Source organism: Bos indicus, chromosome 11 (genome assembly GCF_029378745.1).
Source record: "Bos indicus isolate NIAB-ARS_2022 breed Sahiwal x Tharparkar chromosome 11, NIAB-ARS_B.indTharparkar_mat_pri_1.0, whole genome shotgun sequence".
Classification (NCBI taxonomy): Eukaryota; Metazoa; Chordata; class Mammalia; order Artiodactyla; family Bovidae; genus Bos; species Bos indicus.
The window spans coordinates 37,953,685-37,973,262 of NC_091770.1; the positions used below are offsets into that span (position 1 = coordinate 37,953,685).

Here is a 19,578-nt window from a genome sequence, read left to right on the forward strand (position 1 = left end):
AGAACAGTGCGCTGTGAACCTGGGTTCAGAAAGTTGGTGAGCTAATTAACTATTTTCCCTTTTTTCTAAGGCTAGTACTTCTATCTTCTTCATCCTTTTTGCAAATTATACTCATAGCAAATGACTACTCTAAGTCTGCCAAATAATGTTGACTTGAGAATAGTGTGACATCAGTTCAAATTTGACTTGCAAGAAAAAAGTAATTTCTAGCTTTGATTTTCTTTTTTCAAGTTCTTTCTGATCATGTGGCCATGTCCGCCAGTGGAATCATTTCAGTGTGTGGGACAGGGTAAATTTACTGTACCAGTTCTTCAGTTTTCATCTTATCTCTGCTATTCACATAGAGCTTTCTCTACATCTTTTATGACAATTCTTTTGTTGCCCGAGACTGAGCTGCACCGTTATCTTCAAGCCCTGACTGTGCTCCTAAACAAATGAATGCATTTGAATAGGTCAGCTAATCACTTGGGTGTCTCAAGCCCTCATTAATAAAATAAGGCAGTTGGAATAGTTCACCTAACAGTCTCTTCAACTTAAAATTCCATCATAACATCCTACTTTTTATGCATCTTATATTAATGTCTACCAAGGGAATTATTTTCAACTTTTCTATTTATTTTTATCACTACCCTTACAATAGATCACAGATATCATATGAATGGCATGCCAGAGTGAAACATCCACATATGCTAAACATCCCGAGCCATTTAGCCGCACCCCCCCCAAAAAAAAGGAACTGAGAAGAATATAGAGTAAACATGATTTAAAATACTATGATGAATTTCATAATATAAAATATTAACATCACTAAACATATATTTTTACTAAGAATCTTTTAATATAAACTTACCACTCTTATAAATTCAAATAACTCAATAACAGCTGAATTCAATAGATTGTACCGAGTTCCATTATCCAGAAGAGCATTTACAACTGGCTCAAAAAGATTTCCCTTCGTGATGTAACGATTGTAAAATTCATCTTTAAGGCCAATTATTCGCCTCATAAAACGGAGAGCACCTAATTAAAAAAAATACAGGGAATAAGTGGATAATCTAATGTTAATTATTGTACAGGTATTTCTACATAAAGAAATGTATATGTTCATCTGAAGTAAAAAGCAAAACTGCATTAAAAATAATTGGGTTTTGAGAAAAATAGAATTAAGACCACTCAAAACTTGTAAAACTTACGTAGGGAGCTAACAAAATGCCAACTGGTAGGCAGAGAGCTACAAGGCAGAGAGATTAGAAAATACACAAAACCCACACAATACAAATGCTGGCACTATTTAGAGCAGAGCTGGTGGACATGAGACAATATAGTGAAGGCAGCTTAGAATCAGCAGGGCTGTCATTAGGAAGGGGACAAGAATGGTGCAACCTGCCAAGAGCCAAGACTTCCTTAACTCTTTGTGGGATAGGGGGGAGAAGGGAGTCAGGGAAGCTTTGGAAGTAGGTGCTTCTTTTAAATTTTCTGAAAATACAGCCAAAGGTGCTCCTGTTACCTGTATACAGGAGAGCTAAGGAGTTGCTTTACTTTTCTGGTGAAGGCTATTCCAGTTTTCTTTGCCTTGGGAAAATCATCTGTGAATCAACACTACCTCTAGATTATAATAAGCTGTTTAATCTTTGGTAAACTGTACTATGGCAGATCAGACTGTATTTGTAAAAGAGTGACAGAGTAGTAAATAAGCAGTATAATTTGGCTTTTCACATTTTAGAATATTGAAATGAAAATTTCCCTTTAACTAGTCTTTTCCCTGGTTAAATAAAGCTAAACAAATTTAGCAATATTACTAAAACTTTGATGAAACACAATTGATTTCAATCCCTTATTTTTATGTTTGTTTATCTTTTAACTTATAACCTCTCTCCTAGGTAGCTTAATTTATTCTATATATACCACTAAGCCACATCCTTTAAAACACAAAGCTTCTGATTTTCTAAGTGAGTCTCATTACAAACCCTCGTTCACAGATGGAAGTTACTAAAAGAAGAAGTTGTGTCTATCGAAAGAGGTTCTAAATATTATCTGAAAATAAAACAGAAATAGGCCACATAAGGTATGAATGCGTGATCACTGTAACACTTAAAACAGGTGTGGACAGAAGTGCTAGACTTAAAACATCACCTCTTTTTTATACAAGGGTAAGAACTAGTTTATTCGGGATTAAAAAGACTGAAGTACTGGCAAATACCTGAGGAAACAGGCAATTTCATATGTTGCTGGTGAATGAACATGCACACAAAGCTATTAAAACAGCATGTTTATAATAACTGAAATCTTAATGCAATATAAACATTTAAATACTGGATATTCATTCAAATATGATATATCCATTTAAATAGGACCAATAAGCAATCATTTCAGAAAGGACTATTTATAGAAAGCCATACAGGAAAATCTAGCATGAGAACATCAATTCTTTCAAAATATAAAGGTTTAATGTAACTCTAATCAGGATGAAATGTATAAAGTTATTTTTAAGTTGCTGTGGAAGAACAAATGTCTAAGAACCAAGAAAATTATGAAAAAGAAAACACAAGAGGTGCTAGGCAGAACTTTATACCAGAGATACTATAATGACAAAATAAACATTCTCATTCATTTTATCTTGTGAAATAAAAGGACAGATGATTCAGACATAAGACAAATGTATACGGTAACATTATGTATCAAAAGTATTTTAATTCAGTACGGAAAATATAGTTTATTTATAAGGTGTTAGTACAATTGGTCATCCATCCAGAGAAAAGCTAGGGGAATTCCCTAGTGGTTTAGTGCTTAAGACTCCATACTCCTGGGCTTCCCTGGTGGCTCAGATGGTAAAGGATCTGCCTTCAAGGCAGGAGACATGGGTTCGATCCCTGGATTGGAGAGATTTCCTAGAGAAGGAAATGGCAACTCATTCCGGTATTTTTGCCTGGAAAATCCCATGAATAGAGAAGCCCGGTGGACTACCATCCAGGGGTTGCAAAGAGTTGGACACAACTGAGCACATGTGCAGCAGACTCTGATTTGATCCCTGATGGGGAAGATTCCACGTGCCCTGGAGCAACTAAGCCTGTGTGCCACAACTATGGAGCCTGTGCTCCAGAGCCCTGGAACTGAAACTTCTGAGCCCATATGTCACAACTACTGTAGTCTGCGGGTCCTAGAGCCCACGTTCCACAATAAGAGAAGCCATTGCAATGAGAAGCCTGAACAAGGCAACTAGAGAGTAGCTGCCACTCCCTGCAATTAGAGAAAAGCCCCTGCAACAGTGAAGACCCAGCACAGCCAAAAAAAAAAAAATCAAATTATTAAAAAACAAAATAAAACTCCACACTCCCAATACAGGGGACTATCCCTGCCTGGCCAGGGAACTAAGATCCCACATACTAAAGAGGCGTGGCAAAAAAAAAAGAAAAAAACAAACATATTAGAAGAAAATCAAGGAGTATATTTGTATAAACTTAGGACATAGAAGTGGAGAAGGCAATGGCACCCCACTCCAGTACTTTTGCCTGGAAAATCCCATGGATGGAGGAGCCTGGAAGGCTGTAGTCCATGGGGTCACTGAGGGTCGGACACGACTGAGCAACTTCACTTTCACTTTTCACTCTCATGCATTGGAGAAGGAAATGGCAACCCACTCCAGTGTTCTTGCCTGGAGAATCCCAGGGACGGGGGAGCCTGGTGGGCTGCCGTCTATGGGGTCGCACAGAGTTGGACACGACTGAAGTGACTTAGCAGCAGCACCAGTAGCAGGACATAGAAGACTTTAAGCAAGACAAAAAAACCCATACAGACATATTTGTCATCATAAAGAATTTTATAGCAATTATATGGAAAACAATGCCACAAGTCAAGGTAAAGACAAATGAGACGGGACATTTTGTTCCCCAAAATGTGATAAATTGCCAATATCTCTAATATATAAGAGCTCTAAGAAAAAGATAATAGGCAATTCAGAGCAGATAAAACACAAAAACACTAAAATGTGAAAAGATGGTATCAAGGAAAATACAAATTAAGACACAGAATACATTTTCCATCATCAGCTGGATAACATTTAAAAAAGCAGTCACATTGAGTGCTGTTCAATGAATGCATTTTTCACGTCAGGTGCCTCAACCTTTTGAGAAAGTAATCTGGAGGCTATTATGTTAAATTAAAATTGAAGAAGGATATATTAAAAATATAGTAACTTTTGCCCTGGCAATACCAATATTGGGGATCTACACTATGGAAATAAACCAGTAAAGATTTATGTACTAGGCTAATTACTACATTATTATTTGGAATGGCAAAATACCCAAACAATTTTGTAATCCATGTAGCGGAGAATGGTAGACTAAGTTGTGGAAGAGCCACTTTATGAACTGTTACTCAGCTATGTTTAGGAAAAATATTAGTTCATGCCATATCCAATGTCTCTGCTTTTCAATATGCTATCTGTTGCTGCTAAGTCACTTCAGTCGTGTCCGACTCTGTGCGACCCCCGATGGCAGCTCACCAGGCTCCCCTGTCCCTGGGATTCTCCAGACAAGAACACTGGAGTGGGTTGCCATTTCCTTCTCCAATGCATGAAAGTGAAAAGTGAAAGTGAAGTCGCTTAGTCGTGTCCGACCCTTAGCATGGACTGCAGCCTACCAGGCTCCTCCATCCATGGGATTTTCCAGGCAAGAGTACTGGAGTGGGGTGCCATTGCCTTCTCCAAATATGCTATCTAGGTTGGTCGTAACTTTTCTTCCAAGGAATAAGTGTCTTTTAATTTCATGGCTGCAGTCACCATCTGCAGTGATTTTGGAGCCCCCCAAAAATAAAGTCTGACACTGTTTCCACCGTTTCCCCATCTATTTCCCATGAAGTGATGGGACCAGATGCCATGATCTTCGTTTTCTGAATGTTGAGCTTTAAGGACGTGAGTCTGAGTGAACTCCAGGAGTTGGTGATGGACAGGGAGGCCTGGTGTGCTGCGATTCGTGGGGTCGCAAAGATCCGGACACAACTGAGCGACTGAACTGAACTGATATCCAGTGAGCTAGAGTAACATGAAGGGGCTGAGATGTGTGTTAGCATGATCATGTTTCTATAAAAATAAAACATGAAAACCTATACATGTGTGAATGTTTATGTAAATTTGCACAGGTATGGAAAAAGGAATGGTAAAGAAGTAGTGCAGGCAGTTAACACTGGCTTTATTAAGGCCTTAAAAATTAAGGTTGTAGTAGGGAGATTAACCTCTTCTCTATACATTAAATGTTTACATTTTAACTATGATTTTCATGTTTAACTATGATTTTCATGCTCAGAAAAAAATCCACAAAGCTCTTATTTTGAAAGAGAAGGTTTCTTTACCTCTATCTGCAGGTGAAATTATGAGAAAGAAAAGAAGGAGTGTACCAAAAATCCACATTTGAGCAAACATCAGCATTAAAGTTTGATTTTTATTGGTCCAAAAGGTCTACTTAAGGGCTACCCATAACTTAATTTTACAAGTTTAAAAAACCTGAGTTACACAAATACATATCAAGGCCCATATCTCAAAAATAAGAGTCACTACTAAATGACAGTTTGATGAAACAGATGTAAAAGATGGCAGGAGAGGTTCTGTTAGTGACATCATTGCACATGGTATTATATCACAACTGAATCTAAATGTGAGCAATATGTAGGTGGGAGAAGCACTATGACCTATTCCTCTTGTCCTTTAAATAAAAGACTATTAAATAAATATTAAATAAAACTATTAAAAATGTTGTTCCATAAGACATTTTACAAGAATGTTCATTAAAACTGTTACTTACACAAGGCCAGAAAAGTGTGCTTTGAATTCATCAAGACCAAGACTCTTCTTAGCAAGTCCTTGTTCATAATATAGTTTTTTATGTGATACGTGTGATGTTCCACACAAAATGTGAGTAGTTCTAAAATTAAGGCAAGCAGCTGTGCTGTTTGATAATTATCTGCAAAGAAAATCATTCTATGAAAATACACACTGCAACACATCTAGACAAAGAGAATACTAAGTATAAATCCTTTATTTTAGAAGAAAAGTAAAACTGTTTTCTCCTAATTTTTGTATCAATTAAAGAAGGTCCAGATTTTTATTCTTTCATTAGGTAGACTCTCCAGAAGTATTAGTAGTTTTACCTACCAAATACTTTCTAAGGCTCTAATATAAAATACTTAAGTATGTTACATAATAATCTACAAACATGATAATAAGACCTTCATTGCACTGAGATTTTCTTAGTAATGACTTTGTAATATGTGCTATCATTATTAACATTAATGGATCTATAAAAGGATCTACCCCATAGTAAAGAGGAAATATCTTAAACTTTTTGCCTGAAGTGGTGCAACACAAATTTCTCAAGAAAAATTAATATGCTTTCTTTAAAGACATCTTTAAGAAAAGGACATTTCTGGCGGTTTGAATATCAAGTGGAAAATATTATATCAAGATTTTAAGACAATAATCTTTTTAACATCAAATCATGATATCAATGAAAGGCCTACTAAAATATTCCAGTTTTTTCTTCCTCAAGAGTCTTTTGTTTACATACTCATGGAATGATTTACAATTGCTTCTAGAATATCAAGACTGAATATATAGATAATTATCCATACCTACTATAAATATTTTAAGCAAGAAAACATTAAGCTGTGAAGAAATTATTGAATCAAAGCCTTAGAGAATAGGAAAAAAAACTGACATCATCTAGTCCAACTATTTTATTTTTCACATAAATATTTTGTGGAACATCACATGATATTATCAGGAAGAAATTTCAGCATTCTTTTTAATAAAAGAATGACCATCAAGTACAGAAAATACAATTCTGATACTCAAAGATCTTTTCTACTATAAATCTAAAAAGAGTTTTACCTGCTCCAGACTAATTAGTATAACAGCCAATACCACAGCCAATATTTGAACTAGTTTCTTACCATTAAAAACAATTCTCTTGGGAGGGAGGAGGGAGGAGGGTTCAGGATGGGGAACACATGTATACCTGTGGCGGATTCATTTTGATATTTGGCAAAACTAATACAATTATGTAAAGTTTAAAAAAAAAAAAAAAAAACAAAAAACAATTCTCTTTAATTTCTCAATTCCCAAATTTTATTTACAAAAGATTTTTCAACAAATTAAATGTCTTATTTTCACTTTCCCAAATTAGGACGTGAAATCACTCACTATGTATCTAATAATTCAATCTCTGAATTGCTTCCTTATTTGAAACTGGCTTCCCTAGAACTCTGATGAGCCTTGTAGAAAAGACAGGATGCTTAGGTACACACAGCATATTTTCCATATTACCAGGTCAATACCTGATACATATGTTCCAAGTAGAAATAACAGTGCTTATACTCAGATTCATGAGACATCTATGTATGAAAGACTGTTATGAAGACTACTTCCTAACTGATTTGCCTTAGTTTATTTATTTAAAAAATAAGAAGGAACTAATCCTCAACTCAATCTTCTAAAAAAAAAAAAATGCAGGGCATAAGCTCTAAATTTACAGGAAAAAAAACCAACAAAGTTTCAAATGGATTTTCCGTCTTTGATATTAGAGTTGAATTTTTTTTCTTTTAAAAACCTAGTTTTGGATTTTTTGGGTGAAAACAAACCTTTCCTAGTTTTCTGTAAGTACATTATATTCTGAATAGGAAAAAACTTACAATTTGCATTAGTTCATAAAATAAGAATTTATACTTACCAGGGCAAATCGTGCTGCTTTTGTTAGATCCAACTACATTATCTAATAAAAAAAATTAAAATCAGTGACTTTAGTAATAATACCTCACACTTCCTTAGCACTTTACAACATACAAAGCACATCTTTGATCATAACCCCATTTTACCAGCAAAATAACCATTAAGAATTAGGAGCTTCAGTCAAATATTATACCTCTATCTGCAATTTTTTTAGAGGCTTGGGTGCAGATGAACAATTATTAAAAGATGGTATCAAATATTCTGATAAGATAACAGATTTTAACAATTAGTCACTTATGCTTTGAATTAAAACAAATTAAGAATACTAAAAGTTTCGATTCCTAGGTTCACATCTTAGAGCATATTTATGGAAGGAAACCTAATAATGTATACCAGAGCATTGTCTGTAACAACAGAAAGCTAGAAATAAGTTACTGTGAAAAATAACACCACATTATACATGTCACAGTAATATAAAAAACAGGGGTGAAAAACTCCAAATTTAGCATTTCTTGAAGGATGGGGATGGGGTAAAATGAGCATGCATAAGAAACTATGTATAATTTATTTTTTAAAAACTGAAAAAGCACAAGTCAGTACTGACAAAGCAATGGGAAATATATATCTGTGATGCTATTATCTAAATATTTCTGTATGCTGGAAACGTTTTACTTAAAAATGAAAGCTAAAAATGCATTTAATTTATATAAATGGAAACTTTCTGAAAGAAAACATGTGACATGCTTTTTTTATCCATTCAATTTTATATTTTGGAGAACTAATCAGTTGACAGATCAAAATTCAATTATTTTGACTGCTAATTAGTACTCCACCGTACAAATATACTACATTTTCATTTCCTACAGTGAACAATGCAAGGACATTCTTATATCTGTCATGCATATGCATAAATGCTTCCTAAGATATAAATTAAAAAATGGAGCTGATAGTATTATCTAGGGTATACAATTTTTATTAGTTTAACAAACATTTTAATTGACTTCCTCTTAACTGATTTAACAGATAGACCATCATTTTCTGAGCTTATGCCCCCCAACATTTCTCACTTCACCAGTTGAGCTGTATACTTCTCCAAGAGTCAGTCCTTTAGCTAGTTATATTTGGCACATGACCACATAATTTAAATACTGCAGATTAATTAAATGTCACAGAACTGTAATACCTATGGCTAAGTTAAATACAGCAGAACTCAACTTAGTTGCACAAAATTATGAATACTTAAACACTTAAAGGTAAAGTACTTAAAACCACAGCAGAATTCTACACTCAGATTGCTTAAAAAATATGTTTCGGTTTTTACTCCACTTTAATAAACCAGAAATCATAGCTGATAAATTATGGTGCTGTTTATGTAAGAATGCAATATGGAAATACAATTTAAAAAAAGAAAGTGAAAGTGACAATGTTAGTTGCTCAGTCGTGTCTAACTCTTTGCAACCCCATGGACTGTAGCCTGCCAGGCTCCTCTGTCCACAGAATTCTCCAAACAAGAATACTGGAATAGGTAGCCACTCCTTTCTCCAGGGGATCTTCCCAACCTAGGGACTGAACCCAGTTCTCCTGCATTGCAGGCAGATTCTTTACTGTCTGAGCCACCACAATTAAAGAAAACCCATATACAAAAAAAAACTTTCCTGGTAAAGTTTTACCAGGTAAATGGTAAAGAATCTGCCTGCAATACAGGAGCCCAGAGTTCGATCCCTGGGTTGGGAAGTTCCTCTGGAGAAGGGAATGGCAATCCACTCCAGTATTCTTGCCTGGAGAATCCCATGGACAGAGAAACCTGGTGGACTACAGTCTGTGGGGTAACAAAGAGCTGGACACGATTGAGCGACTAACACACACGCGCATGCACACACACACACACAAAAAGAAAAAAAACAAAAACAAAAAAGGACTTGACCCTATTCGAACTATCAGTAAGAGTCAGCATGTAAACGTTCAGTTTATTTTTAAAAATTATTATTCTCTGCTTTAACCAACTTTTAAAACTTCTGATCCTTATGTTCTGAAATTAAAGCATTTTTTACTGTATTGCCAACTCTAAAATGATGGTTCCCTTGGATTTTCTAATGTAGGCAATATACTTTCTACACTTACTCTGATATTAACTCTTAAGAACACTGGGAACAATCTTCTTTTGCTAAGTGTTCACATCTCTCTTCCTCAAGGTGTAATACTTTCTGCCACATTTTGTACACACTTCTCTACAAAAACCATGATTTTGTATTGTAGGTTAAAATTTTAAGTAATAATTTCCCTGTCATAAAAAGCATCAAGTAAAGAGACTGTTAGCTTTAATACTTATCTTGATCTTTTAAAACAGAAATCATAAGCAGGTAAGTAAGAGGCCCTACCCTTTTCACGTCTGTCTTCTGAAGTATTGGTCAAAAGTGGTGCTGTGAGGACATGCATACAATGGTTGTAGAAGAAATTTAGAAATTCACTTTTTTCAGTTTTCTGAAATATACAGAATTAAAATAAAAACTTTATTATCTTTATAATAGAACATCTTCAAGAATTAGCAGTGCAAGTCATACACAAATAAGAGCTACTTTAGGATACTGTGAAAGACTCAACAAAGTTATATTCACCTTAATCTTATTTCTGAAGAACTGACAAACCTATTTTATATTACATATGAGATGAAAAAAAGCATTATAAAAGGTTTCTCCAGGGGAAATTATTCAAAATAATTTTCTTCACGAGTATGATTTGAAATGCAACGAAAAATCTATCAACGGAGAAGGCAACGGCAACCCACTCCAGTACTCTTGCCTGGGAAATCCCATGGATGGAGAGGCCTGGTAGGCTGCAGTCTATGGGGTCGTAAAGAGTTGGACACAACTGAGCAACTTCACTTTCACTTTTCACTTTCATGCACTGGAGAAGGAAATGGCAACCCACTCCACTGTTCTTGCCTGGAGAATCCCAGGGACGGCAGAGCCTGGTGGGCTGCCGTCTATGGGGTCGCACAGAGTCGGACACGACTGAAGCGACTTAGCACCAGCAAGAACAATTTAACCGCTTAAAATCTGAAAGCCCAGATTTCACAACGTATCCAAATTTGAACAAACACAAAGTTAATTTACCAGGCCACTAGAAATGGTATAGATTTTAGATATTTTTAAAATAGCTTTAAGAATTTGTTACTTGGAAATTTGGAGAATAGTGCCTTTTGGTTTTTTGACCACTATTTTTTATATAATTGGCTCTATAAACTTGTAATGATTTGAAAACATACTTTTTATCTAAATTTGAGGAATTCTATAAAGGAGAAATATTCAAGCATTTTGAGATAACCACTAATAATATTTTGTGATATTTCCTTAAGTCCTTTTTTGGTAATGACTCCTTTCACCATGCAATTAACATAATCTGATACATACTGTTTCTTTTTTACTGTGATAAACATATAGAATTTACCATCTTACCCATTTTTAAGTTTATATATAGTTCAGTAGTGTTAATTATATTCACATTGCTGTTTTAATTTTTAAGATGCTAACATACAGAGGCCAAGAAACAAAAATAGAAGTGCTAGCATTTTACCAAGATTTTAGCAGATTACAATCTTGTATTTTGCTGCAAAAATAACTGCAATGCTATGCTATGCTATGCTAAGTCACTTCAGTCGTGTCCGACTCTGCGTGACCCCTAGATGGCAGCCCACCAGGCTTCCCCATCCCTGGGATTCTCCAGGCAAGAACACTGGAGTGGGTTGCCATTTTCTTCTCCAATGCATGAAAGTGAAAAGAGAAAGTGAAGTCGCTCAGTCGTGTCCGACTCTTAGCGACCCCATGGACTGCAGCCTGCCAGGCTCCTCCGTCCATGGGATTTTCCAGGCAAGAGTACTGGAGTGGGGTGCTATTGCCGTCTCCGAAAAATAACTGCTAGAGGAGTATTACCGCTACTCGAATACTGAGTGTACAAATGCTTGAATGCTTTTCAAAATTGTACAAATTTTCAAAATTTAAATATTTACATATAATTTATGTATTTATACATAACTTAGTATAAATAAAATCATCTAAAACTGACTAGACCAAAATGTTTCTACTGCAGAGTAATTTCTTACATTAGTTGTAGCCAGCATGTTCTCTGGATCAATTAGAGTACGAAGAAGTCCCATTAACTGAACAGCACCTCCTAGCTCAGGATCAGTGTCACAGATCATTTGTTCAATTACTACATTAATAAGAAGGATATCCTGGAAGAAAACAGGTTTCTATGAGACCTGGTTTCGATATAAGACAAACACACCAGCTGAAAGAACAAAATCAGAATCATACAGGAAGGAAAAAAAAAAGAATGGATGAAGTTATCTAAACTTTTTAATCCTCATGTCTTCAAAGTTCTATAAACATACTAGAGTAAAAAGAAACCCACTCAAAACCAAACAAAAATCAGAGCACACAATAGCTTACAATATCATCAATATAGGCAACAGAAAGCAAAGTCATTTACCAGCAATTCTTATTCACTAACGTATTCTCAATCTCGGCAACAAAAAAACACTGACAAAATATATGAAACTACAACTGGTGACACCAGACAATGAAAGACACTGGGAGATGGGTAACAAATGAGATGAGCCCTATGATACATGTTAGGTATTATTATTAGTATTAATTACTGGATTCTGCAAACTAAGTAAAAATCAACTTCTAAAAAACTGGCATTAACCATGTGGCTAGAGATTATGCTGTGGAGAGTAATATGGAATAGCAAAATGGTCTTATCCCAGAAGTACACTCACCTCAGCAAACAATTAAAATTAATCTACCTATAATGCATGACTAAACCCACTTCAAAGTAACAATGTGCTGAGACAATGAACAAATAATTCCTAATATAATGAATGATTTAACATTCATCAATGAGCTAAAAGCATTACCAGCATTATAAGCTAGTCGTTTGTAAAATGGGCTTCCCTTGTGGCTCAGCTGGTGAAGAATCCACCTGCAATGTGGAAGATCTGGGTTCCATCCCTGGGTTGGGAAGATACCCTGGAGAAGGGAAAGGCTACCCACTCCAGTATTCTGGCCTACAGAATTCCATGGACTGTATAGTCAGTCCACAGGGTTGCAAAGAGTTGGATACGACTGAGTGACTTTCACTTTCACTGTCTGTAAAACAGGCTTCATTTTCTTAACAAACTTGATGAACAGGAAGAACAGCTAAATTAAAGGACCAAGCCTCTAACGGCAGTACAGCTAATAACTAGCTAGGTAAGCGGCCTTATTTTAACTCTTCCATGCTGTTTTCTCCAATGGAACTAAAATTCAGCAGTCATTTAAGTCAGACCACTCTCAAAATTCAAGCCAGCATTTCTAACTGCATGGTATAGTTCTTTTCTGGTTAAAACAAATCTAATTTTCCTTAATCTGCTTCTCCAACAATGGCATTCATCACACTAGAAAACTCATGATCAAGCAACTTACAGCAAAATAATGGAGATTTAAGACAAACAAAAGGAAAATTACTTCTTCGGATGTCACACTATGACTTGATCTGAAAATAGGCTGTTAAAGAGTAACCACAGGGACATTATTCCAGCGCTAGGTCACCAAAATTTACTCTTGAGAACACTCTCTTAAATTTGTAGTCTTAGGAGAAGCCTAGTAACTCCTATCCCATTAATGTTGCTTTACTACCATGACCTCTGAGTTTTACTTCTCTTTATATTATCAGAGAAGCTTTGCAATTAGAAACTTCAATTCAGAGGGAGGAGGGAGGAGGGTTCAGGATGGGGAACACATGTATACCTGTGGCGGATTCATTTTGATATTTGGCAAAACTAATACAATTATGTAAAGTTTAAAAATAAAATAAAATTAAAAAAAAAACAGAAAAAGAAACTTCAATTCAGAACCAGCTTCCAAATGCCACCACTATTTACTTGCAATATTCTGGAGTCTAAGCCAGGGGTCATTGAACTACCAAACTACCTGACTGGTTGTTCACTTTGTAAATAGCTTTACAATAAAACATTTACTGGAACACAGCCACACCTATTCATTTTCAAACCATCTATAGATGGTTCATACTAAAGAGAAAGAGTTGAGTAGCTGCGACAGAGACTAAAGGACCCACCAAGTCCTATTTACCTTTTGGCCCTTTAAGAAAAGTCTGCCATCCTTCATCTAAATAGCATGAGTGAGATTAGTTACAGCTTCTGGAAGATGCTTCAAAGCCTTGGTATAATAGTTTCTAAATCAAGTTTTAGAGAAACAATACTTCTGTTGGTTTTATCACATTCCAACGTCATAGTATTCTTAGAAATACATACTTTTGTTTTTAAAGTACATTTAAGTGGGTTTAAGAATTTTTCAATTCTTAAATAATTAGCCACAGAGGAAAATAATTAGAAACAGAAGGAAAGTTCTGGGTATCTACATATGGAATTAACTTTATCCAGATAATCAGCTGGCCTCCCTATTTTCTGATTGGGAAACAAAGAACATACTTTATTCCATTGCTTCCAAGGTTTCTTAAAAACTTTTTAACTTCTAGATGCTGAGATATATTTTATCATCTACAGCTTTATACAGTCACTGTTAGTCAAGTGGCAACCATGACAAAGTTACATGACAGATTTGCACTGACACTTTCTGCTAAGATCAAGAAAATATCAGAATCTGTGCATAGATATAATGACTATAGTAAAAATGTTAACATTTCCTTGTATCTTAACACATTTTAATCCTGTAATCCATGTTGCTAAAACCAAATCTGCTCTATAGTACTAGAAAGAAAAGTTTGAATGTTGTGCGTTTATTTTGAGAGCGCATCAAAACATTAACTGCACACTGAATACAGAGCTAAGTTATTTCTTCAATGTTACCACCAATTTAACATAGAATTCAGCATGTAGACTTCTTAATTCTGGAAATTAAAGAAAAAATAATTTAGCTTCATTTGTGGGCTAACTTATTTTGATGTAAACAGAAATTTTAAATTGGAAAATTGTTAGACCTCAGAAAATTCAGGGAAATCAAAGACTGGAGACTGTGACTACAAGAAAAAGAGAAATTAAAAAGGGACTTTTCAATGTTAAAAATGAGTAACTGCTTCCCCATGCCTCATGCATCAGTTAAATGTAAACAAGGAAATATTCCTAATGAAAACATAAATAAAAGATTTAAAAATTAAGAATTCTAAGTTACTAGGTTTGAGAGATTTTCTGATGAATGCTCATAATCCCATGCATCACTGAGGATGAAGATGTGTTTATTTCAAAGTTACCTTTTGTAAAAATGACACTAAGATGATATCAACAGTGACATGGTAAATCAATTAACACACTGAGTATTTCTTTAGTCAGATTTAGCATCATTTAAACTTTAAAATATACTTAATACAAAATATTTCTTCTATTTCTTTCCTACTACCTGAAAAATAGCATTAGTCCTGATTCTAAAAACTGCCTTAAAAAAAACTGGAAATATCTAACAAAAATAGAATGCAAAAATCTAAACAGCCATTAATTCAACAGTAACAAAAACATAAAAGAATCAAATTAGCATTGGGAATCTAGACCTTCTTTAAGAAGGAACATTATTAAATTTTAGTTATTTTCTACTTAACACTAACATATATTTAACATAAAGGTACTTCATTATGAACATATGTTCATTTTGTCTTTAAAATAGTTTAAGGGGAAAGTTTAGCATTTTTGTAGTGGTTGGTTTCATATTTAAATGTTCATCCCCACTAAAGTAACAGACACATCTGAACATGCAAGAGCAACTTCTAAGTTATACTAGAAAAGTGCTTGACCTAAGGGTTTAGAGTTACATTTCATTAGATTCACTAAATCTATCTCAATACTAGTTTGAATTTTTTTTTTTTAAACAATAAACACATCAATTGCTATATATTCTGGGCTTGCCAAAGTCACAACTGATTAGAAATCCAATTATTCTTTATAAAAGATTAAAATTAAGGTTATATCCCTTTTCTCTCAACAGTCTGCAAATATTATTCTATAGGTAATTCACATGGAACCAAAACAGTACTACTTACGTCATCACTCTGTTGGGCTTCTTGCATTACAAATTCTCGGACCATGGATGGACTAAACTCTACTAGATAAGAAAATATATCTGTTGCAGCTGACCTGACTTGCAAATCGTCCATGCCCTGATAAAAGGAGAATCAGATTACGTGGAGAATGTTGACCCCCTCTTTTCTCCCAGATCTATGGCAAACATATTTTTGGATTTAGACATGGTACTAGAATCAAAATACATACCTCTCATCATTTTCTTTTACAAATACTAAATGCTTTTATTTCAAATGTTCCCTTGCTATCTCTAATTTTCTTGAAGAGATCTCTAGTCGTTCCCATTCTGTTGTTTTCCTCTATTTCTTTGCATTGATTGCTGAGGAAGGCTTTCTTATCTCTTCTTGCTATTCTTTGGAACTCTGCATTCAGATGCTTATATCTTTCCTTTTCTCCTTTGCTTTTCGCTTCTCTTCTTTTCACAGCTATTTGTAAGGCCTCCCCAGACAGCCATTTTGCTTTTTTGCATTTCTTTCCCATGGTCTTGAGCCCTGTCTCCTGTACAATGTCACGAACCTCAGTCCATAGTTCATCAGGCACTCTATCAGATCTAGGTCCTTAAATCTATTTCTCACTTCCACTGTATAATCATAAGGGATTTGATTTAGGTCATACCTGAATGGTGTAGTGGTTTCTCCTACTTTCTTCAATTTCAGTCTGAATTTGGCAATAAGGAGTTCATGATCTGAGCCACAGTCAGCTCCTGGTCTTGTTTTTGTTGACTGTATAGAGCTTCTCTATCTTTGGCTGCAAAGAATATAATCAATCTGATTTTGGTGTTGACCATCTGGTGATGTCCATGTGTAGAGTCTTCTCTTGTGTTGTTGGAAGAGGGTGCTTGTTATGACCAGTGCATCTTCTTGGCAAAACTCTATTAGTCTTTGCCCTTCTTCATTCCGTACTCCAAGGCCAAATTTGCCTGTTACTCCAGGTGTTTCCTGACTTCCTACTTTTGCATTCCAGTCCCCTATAATGAAAAGGACATCTTTTTTGGGTATTAGTTCTAAAAGGTCTTGTAGGTCTTCATAGAACCATTCAACTTCAGCTTCTTCAGCGTTACTGGTTGGGGCATAGACTTGGATTACTGTGATAATGAATGGTTTGCCTTGGAAACGAACAGAGATCATTCTGTTGTTTCTGAGATTGCATCCAAGTACTGCATTTCGAACTCTTTCGTTGACCATGATGGCTACTCCATTTCTTCTGAGGGATTCCTGCCCGCAGTAGTACCAAGTGAATTACAACTTAAAACATTCAGCATGCATTACTATAATAAATTACTTCCCATCCACAATATAAAACTATTACAAATTTTCAATTTCAAAAACATGAAATGAAGCTATATAATTACCATTACGATTTCAAGAGCAGGAAGAATCCCCAACTTTGCCAGAGTTTTGAAAAATGCGTCTCTGTTTTGAGGTTGTAATGTCTGAGAAAACGCACAAAATTCCTTGAAAAAATTAACCTGTAACGTTAGAAAGTATAGTGAGAAGCTGACACACATTAAAAGAAACCTTGGGGCAAACTGTAATGTGAACTACCAGTGTGGAATTAAACCTCAAAGACCTGAAAACCCAGCTACCATTTATTATAACATGGTTTCTATGTTCTTTAGGTTATGAGGAGCCAGGATACCCTGACTTCAAATCAGCCAATTCATCTTTGGTATAGTTATTTATTAATGGCATATTACGTTTTTCATTTATAAAATTACCCCTTTACACCAGGAAACCTCTAATTCTCTTTCAGTATTTCTTTAGCATCTGACTATAAAGTTTAAAAAAATGGTCAACTGTTGATAAACAGTAGTCACCATTCTCTTTCCCCTAAGCGTGGTTTATATCTCAAAAACCTAACTATCAACACATTTGAAATAAAAGCATCTCTAAGAGCCAAATTATTTATCATTCATTTATTCAAGAAGGATTCTCCCATTTTTTAAAATTTATTTATTTTTAATTGATAAGTGCTTTACAATATTGTGTTGGTTTCTGCCAGGATTCTCCCTACCTGTTTAAAAAAAAACAAAAAGCATCTCAATAATGTTTCTACAACCACAAAAATATATGAGTTTGTAGTTCTGTGCTAATATAATCCACATGTCTGATTTTATAATTTATAAGGCACATATTCCCTCACTGGGGGGAAAAATTAAATATCTCTAAAAACTTCTAAGATATATAAAATAGTAAGTTTTAGAAATTTTAAGGATAATCATTTTATAGTATAATTTAAATACAGTTGACCCTTGACAATACAGGGGTTGGGGAACCCACCCTCCACTAAGTCAAACACCTGCATGTAATTTTACAGCAGGCCCTCCATATCTACTGTACCATATCCAACCTTGGACTATGCAGTACTGTGGTGTTTACTACTGAAAAAACAAAAAAATCTGTGTCTAGATGGACTCATAGTTCAAACGTATGTTGCTCAAGGGTCATCTGTTACTTTCATACCAATTATAAAAGTCTTCCTCTTAAATTAACAAGCTCAATATTAAAAGCTATGTATGCCAAAAGAGTAAGAGCTCTTTAAGCGTGTGAATTTCAATAATAACTTACCAATTCACGTCGTTTATCATCATCCGTGGCCTCATCTGTTAATTGTGCAAAAACTTCAGACAAAAATTTCTCATCTTCCTACATGAGAAGAAATATTACTATGAAATATTAACAAAAGTATAAAGTTATACTCATTTGATTTTACAAATTACAATAAAAGTAGATGGAAACCTACTAGCAGTTTCATTATAAACTTAAAATTCCAGTATATTCATGTTATAAGGTTCAAAATTTGACAATACCTTTCAATATTAGCTAGACATATATTACTACCTCATTTACATTTAATCAGAAACCCCTAAAGAACTATTTGAAAAACAAAAATTTGATGTTCTAAAGAGCATGCATGAAAACTCTATTCACCTTAACTGAGTGCCTCTCTAGCTCCTGTTCAGGGTCTATTTATTTACGCTTAATTTAAACATAATTCAAACAAATTTGAAGATTTCATTATTAGTCCATAGTGGATCAGAATAATGGGAGTTACAAATTCGGCAGTAAAGAATACTGACGTCTGATAGTGGTAAGATTATAAATGCTAACAGTGATTATCTTTTGGTAATGGATTTTCAGTGATTTTCTTCTTTGCTCATTTGTATTTTCCAATTTTCTAGAATAAGTATGAACAATTATATTACAAAGGAAAAAATTGACATGAATATTGAAATTCACTTTAGAGAAGATCTTCATCAAAACCTGCTGAAAGTCATGCTTTACTGCTGCTAAGTCACTTCAGTCGTGTCCAACTCTGTGCGACCCCATAGACGGCAGCCCACCAGGCTCCCCTGTCCCTGGGATTCTCCAGGCAAGAACACTGGAGTGGGTTGCCATTTCCTTCTCCAATGCATGAAAATGAAAAGTGAAAGTGAAGTCGCTCAGTCGTGTCCGACTCTTAGCAACCCCATGGACTACAGCCTACCAGGCTCCTCCGTCCATGGGATTTTCCAGGCAAAAGTACTGGAGTAGGGTGCCATTGCCTTCTCCGAAGTCATGCTTTAAGCTTTAGTAATCTTCAAAATTCACTTTTATGAAATATAACTCTAATAATTTAAATTAATTAAAAGAACATAACCTAAAAATATTTGTAATAGTGGTAACTGCATGGTTGACAATAAAAATCAAACCATGACATATTAAGGATATAGCTAGTATGTTGCGTACAAATCACTTCAGTTGTGTCTGACTCTTTGTGACTGCATGAACTG

General features: G+C 34.9%; 1 protein-coding gene across 2 annotated transcripts in view; it reads right to left on the bottom strand.

Annotated features, from left to right (window-relative positions):
• Positions 1 to 19,578, bottom strand: part of PPP4R3B (protein phosphatase 4 regulatory subunit 3B) — a 52,763-nt gene that overhangs the window by 11,289 nt on the left and 21,896 nt on the right. For both annotated transcript variants that reach the window (XM_019970172.2, XM_019970171.2), the window contains exons 5-12: positions 18,374 to 18,451; positions 17,158 to 17,274; positions 15,767 to 15,883; positions 11,817 to 11,948; positions 10,096 to 10,198; positions 7,719 to 7,760; positions 5,796 to 5,954; positions 851 to 1,020 (exon numbers count right to left, since the gene is read on the bottom strand). In XM_019970172.2, the coding sequence (XP_019825731.1) occupies positions 851 to 1,020; positions 5,796 to 5,954; positions 7,719 to 7,760; positions 10,096 to 10,198; positions 11,817 to 11,948; positions 15,767 to 15,883; positions 17,158 to 17,274; positions 18,374 to 18,451 (918 nt within the window). The remainder of the gene's footprint in view (positions 1 to 850; positions 1,021 to 5,795; positions 5,955 to 7,718; positions 7,761 to 10,095; positions 10,199 to 11,816; positions 11,949 to 15,766; positions 15,884 to 17,157; positions 17,275 to 18,373; positions 18,452 to 19,578) is intronic.